This window comes from Vipera berus (assembly GCF_964194415.1).
Source record: "Vipera berus genome assembly, chromosome: W".
Lineage (NCBI taxonomy): Eukaryota > Metazoa > Chordata > Lepidosauria > Squamata > Viperidae > Vipera > Vipera berus.
In genome coordinates, this window is record NC_138210.1 from 68,452,547 (window position 1) to 68,461,930 (window position 9,384).

General features: G+C 43.9%; 3 protein-coding genes across 3 annotated transcripts; 1 reads left to right on the forward strand and 2 right to left on the reverse strand.

The window, feature by feature from the left end:
- Positions 1 to 1,933: 1,933 nt before the first annotated feature.
- LOC308676735 (histone H4) lies at positions 1,934 to 2,725 on the reverse strand. Its single transcript, XM_081342740.1, has one exon. The coding sequence runs from the start codon at positions 2,690 to 2,692 to the stop codon at positions 2,381 to 2,383; it is 312 nt and encodes a 103-aa protein (XP_081198866.1). The 5' UTR covers positions 2,693 to 2,725; the 3' UTR covers positions 1,934 to 2,380.
- Positions 2,726 to 6,202: 3,477 nt separating this feature from the next.
- LOC308676755 (histone H2B 7-like) lies at positions 6,203 to 6,590 on the reverse strand (the record flags this gene model as incomplete). Its single annotated transcript, XM_081342774.1, has 1 exon — positions 6,203 to 6,590. Exon 1 carries the CDS (start codon positions 6,581 to 6,583, stop codon positions 6,203 to 6,205), a length of 381 nt encoding a protein of 126 aa, XP_081198900.1. The 5' UTR covers positions 6,584 to 6,590.
- Positions 6,591 to 6,964: 374 nt separating this feature from the next.
- Positions 6,965 to 7,354, forward strand: LOC308676784 (histone H2A type 2-C-like; the record flags this gene model as incomplete). Its single annotated transcript, XM_081342807.1, has 1 exon — positions 6,965 to 7,354. One exon carries the CDS (start codon positions 6,965 to 6,967, stop codon positions 7,352 to 7,354), a length of 390 nt encoding a protein of 129 aa, XP_081198933.1.
- Between the last annotated feature and the right edge of the window lie 2,030 nt (positions 7,355 to 9,384).

Sequence of the window (9,384 nt, forward strand, 5' to 3'; positions counted from 1 at the left end):
GGAATTCTGGGAGTTGAAGTCCACAAGTCTTATAATTGCAAAGGTTGGACACCTGACCTGAGCTAAATGATCTGCGAAAGCGTTTCACTCCAGCTTGCTGGGACCTCTACTGACGGGAAAACTACTTCAGGAGACATCCTATTTCACTGGCTTTTATCAGAAGAATTCTAACTTCTCACCTGAATCTATTTTGTCTTAAGTTTCAACTCATGGTTTATCAACCTGCTCCTGGAGAAAGCAAGCCCAGTTCCTACTCTTATAAAATAATCCAGAGCTGAAGGCTGCTTGCTAACCAGATCTGTTGTCTGTGGAGATTCTCAAATCATCCAGGTCATGGTTGTCCCAAAGAACTGAAGAAGCTTCTTGGATGAGAAGCAAAACGTTTTCAAGGGGGGAAGAAATATCAAGAAAATCCAGTGGCCTTTCAAAAAGTAACTTTGGGACTACCAGCCAAACATGCTGATTTAGTTGTTGGTCTTCTCTTCTGTAAGTTAAACATAACCAGTTCTTTTCACTGCTCCTCAGAGGTATTGAGTCCCCTCACGATTTTGATAGCCCCCCCCCCTCTGATCTATTTAGGTTTAGACTGAAGTGCCCACAATATCCTGGTAATGCCTAAAGCAGTTTGACAACTACTGACTTCCTTTGATCAGGATTCGGCTAATAAATCTCCATGTGGCCCTTGCCTTTGTAGCAGAAGCACCACAAAGCTGGCTTAAGTTCACCTTGCAACCAACTGAATCGCCCCAGAACTATACATTTCTCTGTTAAATTTAATCCAGTGCATTTTAACCCATTGTTCAAGCCAACATATAATTAATGTCATGTTTTAAAAAGGCATTAAAAGTTCCATTCGTGGGTCACCCCCCCCCAATCTTTACAGATAGATTCTCCTGTTACAAACCAGTACCATTTTGAAAATTTGAGGTCCTCTACTAATTTTTAATCAGCTGAATGCCAAGATTGTTACATCGCCCGTGTACTGCTGTAGTTTCTATGAACAAGGAAATGGCTTTTTTAAAAAAAATCATTTGAATTTTAAAAATCCAAAAACTCAGGAAGGTCTAAAGGACAGCTCCAAAATGAAGCCGTTAAGCATAACCCAGGGAGTTAAGTATGAAATTACTGCTAGTGCATTAGCCATTTTAAAGCAGCAATAAAACGGGCTGAAATTTTAAGTTTTCTTGACATATTTTCATGCAAATCTTAGGGTTTTTTTCCCCCGAGGAAATTTCTAATAAACTACTAATAAGGAGCAAAGGAGATTAAAGATCACAATTCTATTTTCATTTAAGATTAATTTCCATTGATTCAGTGCGCACAGAACAGGGAAAAGCTGTCACACTGCAGATTCTGAGCGTATTCTGAAGACCTGGCTCTTCGAGCTCTCTGGCCCAGGCTGAGAATTTTAATTTTAATTTTAATTGGGTTTTTTTTACTTTTTCAGGGATTGATGTAATTTTTTAAATTGTTTTTAACTTTTGTATTTCTTGTTTTAAATACCCTGTAAACCGCCCTGAGTCCTTGGGGGGAAAGGGCGGTATATAAATCCAATTAGATAAATAAATCAAAATAAAATAAATATTCCTATATTAGCTTCCAGTTGCAGCATGCTAAACCCATCACCCAATTATCTTTTGATTAGAAACATCATTCACGAATCTTTTGTCCCTCTCCCTTTCTCCTAAATAGAAAAATTAAAAGTGCATTAAAGAGTACTGCATTGGATGACGATTGTAGACTCATCCTTCCAAGGTAGGTAAAATGAGGACCCAGATTGATGGGGGCAATTAAGCTGACTTTGTAATAATGCCGCTTTGGGTGTGTGTGTGTGTGTGTGTGTGTGTGAAAGCCCTAATAAGCAGGCATATACATAGAATGAAGGCTACTGCTAAGCTTGTAAGCCGCCCTGAGTCTTCGGAGAAGGGCGGGATATAAATGGAATTAAAATAAAAAATAAATAAATAAAATTATCTCTGGCACAGCGAAGACAACAAAAAAAGACACTTTATTAGCAGAGGATGGTTTCGATCCATCGACCTCTGGGTTATGGGCCCAGCACGCTTCCGCTGCGCCACTCTGCTGCCTGTTAACGCCTTCGCTTTTTTCGATAAATGAAGCCATCATTCAAACGACCCCCCCCCACAAAAACCCCGAAAGCAGAAAACGTTCTTTTGCAACTTTGTAATTTTTTTTACAAAAGCCAAAAAGCTTTAACACTGCTAAGCTTGTAAGCCGCCCTGAGTCTTCGGAGAAGGGCGGGATATAAATGTAATAAAAATAAATAAAAAAAAAAATAACACGAAGTGGAACAGCCCTTTCTCGAAAACGTGGGTGGTCCTTAAAAGGACCTTTTGTTAATAGTACTAGCAAAGACACTTTAGCCGCCGAAGCCGTAGAGCGTGCGGCCCTGGCGCTTCAAGGCGTAGACCACGTCCATGGCCGTGACCGTCTTCCTCTTGGCGTGCTCGGTGTAGGTGACGGCGTCGCGGATCACGTTCTCCAGGAAGACCTTCAGGACGCCGCGGGTCTCCTCGTAGATCAGGCCCGAGATACGCTTCACGCCTCCGCGGCGAGCCAGACGGCGGATGGCCGGCTTGGTGATGCCCTGGATGTTATCGCGAAGGACTTTCCGGTGCCTCTTGGCGCCTCCTTTCCCCAAGCCTTTGCCTCCTTTCCCGCGGCCGGACATGACTGAGACAGCTCCCTCCTTTAGCCAGAAGAACTACCGTACTGATTTCATTAACCGCGCGCTGGCGCTTTATATACAGAGGAATCCGACCAGAAGGAAAACTACGAGAGAAGGACCGTTTACCAACTTCCCGCCTTGAGGCTGGTTAGTTCGATTTCGTCCAATCAGAAACGATCATGATAATTAGCTTGTAGTTATTTTATTAAGCGTTATTAGCACGTTGTTTGTAGTTAGATAAAAAGGGGAGTTAAAGCACATTATGAATTTGGTTAATTGTATATTATGCATAATTTTTATTTAGAATATTATTTATTTATTTATTTTAATTCCATTTATATCCCGCCCTTCTCCGAAGACTCAAGGCGGCTTACAAAGCTTAGCAGTAGCCTTCATTCTATGTATATGCCTGCTTATTAGGGCTTTCATACACCCCCCCCAGCGGCATTATTACAAAGTCAGCTTAATTGCCCCCAACAATCTGGGTCCTCATTTTTATTGTAACTATAATTCTGTATTTAGCTCTGGGAAGTGGGGGGGGGGAAGTGGGTGGGTTTGGGGTGGGAGGGATTTGGGGATATATTGTAAAATTTTGTTTTTGTAAAACTCTTTAATAAGAGTTACAAGTGCGATAGAATTTAATATCTTATTGTTGTTTGCATATTTTCGATTATGTTTGTTTGTATTTTTATACCCTGTGTTTAGCTCTGGGGAGGGGGGAGGGGGGAGGGGAGGGGAGAGTTGGGGAGGTTTGGGGAGAGGGGAGGGGGAGGGGAGGGGTTTTGTATTCAAAAAGGTACTGTAAAACTTTTCAAAAAAAAGAAAAGAAATAATGATAATGATAACTTTATTGTCACTTTGAATGTAGCCGCTCGAGTTCCAAAGACGCCAATCAGTACATTTTCTGATAGTGCGAAGTAAATCCATAAAGCGGTGGGGGTTTTGGGGGGGGAAGGAAAATTGATTTATTTGAGGCTGGCAGTCAATTCCAGGAGCTTTTCATATTATTTCCAAGAGATTGAGCAGCTGAAAAAAGCCCATAAATGCAACTTAGAATCGTTTTTGAATTCTTGAACAACTGAAAACTAAAGATAACACCTAGCTATTCCTAGATAGCTATGAGTGAGACTTGAATATATTTTTTATACTAAGATGATTCCTGGGATATGAGTCCCCGTGTATCAAAAAAATCTATCCTGCAGATTTCTTCAGGAAAGAAACCATTAGATGAAGAGCCAAAATTTGCTATATTTGATAAAATTTCTAATTGTGCTTTTTTTTCCCTTCCGAAATAGCAACACAGCAAACAATTCTCATACCCTGCATGTAAATAATGCTTGTAATTGAGGGGTCAACTTTTTCAGTGATGTATGGATGATCCCACTAGAAAAAAAACACAAGAACGAACTATTTTGGTTTAAATAGGTCTATCTCTATTTTCTGCCTGACTTGATTCATTTTGCCTGCCAAAACACTGAATTAAGAATTGTTTACATCAGGGGTGTCAAACTCAGTTTCATTGAGGGCCGCATCAGCATTGCGGTTGCCCTCAGGGGGCCGGGTGGGTATGGCCTGGGTGGGTGTGGCCTACTGGGTGGGCGTGGCTAGAGTGCGTGTGGCCTACTGGGTGGGCGTGGCCAGCTCTACATCATTCACATCAAGGGTGCCTATGGGGGCCTGGGCAGGAGTGGGACAGATCTGAGGGTCTCTGGCAGGAGGAGGGTCTCTGGGCCAGGGCCAAGGCAGTGGGGGGCCGTTCCCTCACTGTTTCCAGGATGGCTTCGCGGGCCGCATGAAACCACTTCGCGGGCCGGATCTGGCCCCCGGGCCTTGTGTTTGACATGTCTGGTTTACATACTCTTCCTTCTACAGAATAATCAGAAGGAAATGCATACATTTTACCAGATGTTTTAAAGTTATGGCAAGAAAGAAAATTTTTCTATTTTTTTAGATTAAAATAAGCTATCAGTTTTTGGGCCATTCTTTTAACTATATGAAAAACAGCTCCAGAAAGCTTTCCTTAAAGTCCTTCTTAGCCAAATATGCAATTTCTATATAGTGTTTTTAAAAAATCAGTTAAAGTGGTGGTAATATTGACCCACGCAGGCTATGCCATTTTTTTAAATAAAAAGTTGAATTGTGTAGCATATTTATGGGACATAGCATGTTTATTGCAGTAGACAAATTTCTGATTTTAAAACAGTTAATGTCCTTAGCTAAAACACAACTGAAGTTTTCATATATAGAATTATTCTTAGCTCAGCAATTACTACTCAATGCTTTAATTCAATCTCAGTATTTTTTTAAAAGGACCTGCTTCAGATAGGCTTAAAGCAAACCACACATAAATAAATAGTTGTACAATGATAGGTAAATTAAAGACCTCTTAATAGGAGGATCATTGGCCTAGATTTGAAAAACTGGATCCTACAGATTCAGAAATAATATTCAGCCAGAGGAATGATTTTTAAAGTAAAACACATGGATGCTAAAAATACCAACAACATTTACCACTACTTTACTGCACCTCTTAGACTGGAAACTCATTTGAATTGTTAAAACAATAAAACTTGCTTTTTAGATAGCCTTTTTAATGCATTGATAGACTATTTTTGATGTAGATACACTATGTTCAATGATTCCTTCAGATTTTGGATTGGAACTTTGTGCATTCTTGCTTACTTCAAAGGTGTGCATGTGTGTGCGAAGGCCTATGCTTTCACTCTCCAAACTATGTATGGTACACTTTCTCTCAAATCCAGAGCAAAATGAAGTCTGTAATGCAGATAGAAACAAATGAACAACAAAAAAGTGAGGGGACGTGACAAGGCTTAACTGGCTTATATAAGGAAGGATACACAATACATATTTAAGCTCTTTGAGAAAGTATGTTTGCAGGGTGCTGCAAAAAAAACCAACTATGTCATAGGAACAAGAAAAAGTCTAAAGCAATATTAAACAACTCAACTGGGCTCCCCCCCATGTTTTTTTTTCCCAGAAGAGGAACCAAGTCTTCAGGCATTATATCATTTGGGGGAAGATTTTGCTCCAAGTCTTAATTGATCACTTTATGTAAAGACTGCTGATTAAGGCTTGTTTGCATGACGCAAGCTTTTGGGAGGTCCCCTCCCCCAAAACAAAATTAAAGTGGATGGGCCTTACCAGCTAGGGCAGGGGTAGGCAACCTCGGCTCTTTTATGACCCATGGACTTCAACTCCTAGAATCCTTGAGTCAGCATAGCTGACTCAGGAATTCTGGGAGTTGAAGTCCATGGGTCATAAAAGAGCCGAGGTTGCCTACCCCTGAGCTAGGGGGAAAACGCAAGCTGGTCCCAGCAAATCTTATTTAAAATGGAAATTAAGACCTTTAGGGATAAACCGACGTGTATACCGCAAACTTTTTTTTTAACAAAGTAAAAAGCAAAGGAAACAGCTCTTTTTTTGGAGAAAGTGGGTGGCTCTTAAAAGAGCCTTTGGGTCTGGCGAAGGAGGCTTGGCTTCCAACTCGCTGCTTTACTTGGAGCTGGTGTACTTGGTCACGGCCTTGGTGCCCTCGGAGACGGCGTGCTTGGCCAGCTCGCCCGGCAGGAGGAGGCGCACGGCCGTCTGGATCTCGCGGGAGGTGATGGTGGAGCGCTTGTTGTAGTGGGCCAGGCGGGAAGCCTCGGCCGCGATGCGCTCGAAGATGTCGTTGACGAAGGAGTTCATGATGCTCATGGCCTTGGAGGAGATGCCGGTGTCGGGGTGGACCTGCTTGAGCACCTTGTAGACGTAGATGGAGTAGCTCTCCTTGCGGCTCTTCTTGCGCTTCTTGTCACCCTTCTTCTGAGTCTTGGTGATGGCCTTCTTGGAGCCCTTCTTGGGCACCGGGGCGGATTTAGCCGGCTCGGGCATCTTTCTGACGGCAGAACTCACCAAAGCGAAAAACCGGAAAGTGATGATGAAGAAGCCAACTCTGCTCCTCTTCTATTTATCCAACTCCTGAGCCGCCCAAAGGTGGGCGGCCGCCTTCCGCGATTGGCCGCTTTCGGCCTCCGGAAGGTAACAATGGAACTACCACGCCCCCGCCTTTTCATTGGACGCCAGGAAGGAAGCGCCTATTCATTGGCTGCGACACTTCGACCAATAGAAAGCGTCGATTTGAAGCGCCGGGAGAAAATAAAAAGGTTAGCGGGAGCCCTTCTTGAGCCATTATCATTTTTTTTCCAGCTCCCTCGGCTTAGAGGAAGTTGGCTTTTTGCAAGGAGGAAGGAAAAAGGGAAGATCACCATCATCATGTCCGGACGCGGCAAACAAGGCGGCAAAGCCAGGGCTAAGGCCAAGACTCGCTCTTCCCGCGCCGGGCTGCAGTTCCCCGTGGGCCGCGTGCATCGGCTGCTGCGCAAGGGCAACTACGCGGAGCGCGTCGGGGCCGGGGCGCCCGTCTACCTAGCCGCGGTGCTGGAGTACCTGACGGCTGAAATCCTGGAGCTGGCGGGCAACGCGGCCCGGGACAACAAGAAGACGCGCATCATCCCGCGCCACTTGCAGCTGGCCATCCGCAACGACGAGGAGCTGAACAAGCTGCTGGGCAAAGTCACCATCGCCCAGGGGGGCGTCTTGCCCAACATCCAGGCCGTCCTGCTGCCCAAGAAGACCGAGAGCCACAAGGCCAAAGGGAAGTAAAAGCCTGCCCGCCCGGAACGACACCCCAAAGGCTCTTTTAAGAGCCACCCACCTTTTCCTGGAAAGAGCTGCGGAGAACAGAAATTCGTGTTTTTTTTCGGGTGTGTGTGTGTGTGTGTGTGATGGGGAAAATAGTGAAAAGTCGAGCAGCAATCTCCTTTGGATTTCCCTGGCAATAAGCAAAATTGAAGGATTTAAACCAGGGGTCTTCAAACTTGGCCCTTTTATGACTTGTGGACTTCAACTCCCAGAATTCAGCGTGGCTGGCTGAGGAATTCTGGGAGTTGAAGTCCACAAGTCATAAAAGGGCCAAGTTTGAAGACCCTTGCATTAAGGTGACACAATACAAGTAAAAAGCATCTTTCTTAGGCTCTAATCGCAATGAAAAGCGGACATTTATTTGAGTGATCCAGGCGAACAGATCTAAACTGGATACATTCCATCATTTTCAATTATACGTTCCCATTTTCAATTTTATCCAGGCCAGGGTTTGTTCCAAAGGTGGCTTTTTTTTTCCAGAAGGCAACTGCAGTTTCTTGGTTTTTCCTTGGAAAAACAAAACTTCGCTTCTCATCCAAGAAGTTTCCTTCGTCGCTTCTCCTCTAAAGTTCAACTGAAGAAGCTTCTTGGATGCGAAGCGAAACGTTTTCCAAGAACAAAAAAATCAAGAGAAAGTCCAGGTGCCTTTGGATTCTTATCAAGTCCCGGCGCCCAAGACGATTTTTGAAACCCAAACCGAGAAAAACCCGTTCGGTTCCTCAATGCATTCTTAAGACATTTAAGTAAGTGTTTTGGAACCGTCCAGGATATTTGTGCTCAGTTTGTAAACGTTAGCTTTAAAAAAAAGGAAAATCAAACGAGCTATCTAATTGCCGTGGCGGCAATTTCAAATTATAAACGTCTCGTCAAAACCCGCCAGGTTTTCGCGGGAAGAGTAAATAAAATTCGCTTATTGACTCCCCCCCCCCGCCCTTTCTCCTTTCCTTTTCAATAAACCGAGCGCTTTATTTTAAACGCCTTTAAAAACTTGCTTGGCATTATGGCATTATTTTAAACGCCTTTAAAAACTTGCTTGGCATTTGTGCTAATGTCTATGGAGATTCTCGGCCATCCAAGTCATGGTTTCCTCCCAAGCTGCTTTTCTCCCCTCCCCCCCCCCAAAAAAAAGAGGCAACTGAACTTTCTGGTTTTCCTTTGAAGCCGTTTCGCTTCTCCTCCAAGAAGCTTCCTCGGCTCTCTTTTTTTCTTAAAAAAAGAAGAAAGAAAGGGGAAAAAATAGATCCAGGAAACGACAGACCTATCAGCCTGACCTCACCTGGGCAGATTCTGGAAAAGATAATCAGACAACAAATCAACGAACCCCTAGAGGCAAACAAAAGTCATTACTAAAAGCCAAGATGGGTTTGTCAAAAACAGATCATGCTCAACAAATCTTATTGCATTCTTTGACCAAGTGACAAACTTAAGTGGAGCAGAGGAATGCTGAGGATACAATTTACTTGGGCTTCAGTAAGGCATTTGATCAAGTTGGTATAGGGCAGGGGTAGGCAACCTTGGCACTTTTATGACTCGTGGACTTCAACTCCCAGAATCCCTGAGCCAGCATGGCTGGCTCAGGAATTCTGGGAGTTGAAGTCCACGAGTCATAAAAGAGCCGAGGTTGCCTACCTCTGGTATAGGCTTTCCTTCCAGCGGCCTCTTGAAAAAGCACCTTTGGGATAGTTGTGCCAGTTTATATCACACACACACACACACACACACACACACACACACACCCCTCTTTCTCTCTCTTTCTCTTTCTTTCGCCCCCCCCTCTCTCCCCTACATCCCTCCCTCCCCTGGAATTCTGGGAGTTGAAGTCCACGCATCTTAAGGCTGCCGAATTTGAGAAACATTTAAGTTTCGGGAGATCCTATTGGCGCGTTTTGCACAGACCGGTTCGAAACCCAGCCGCTCGACGGGCTTTTGCAGCCATTGCATTAAATCAGGGGGTCTTGAAACTTGGCCCTTTTATGACTTGTGGACTTCAA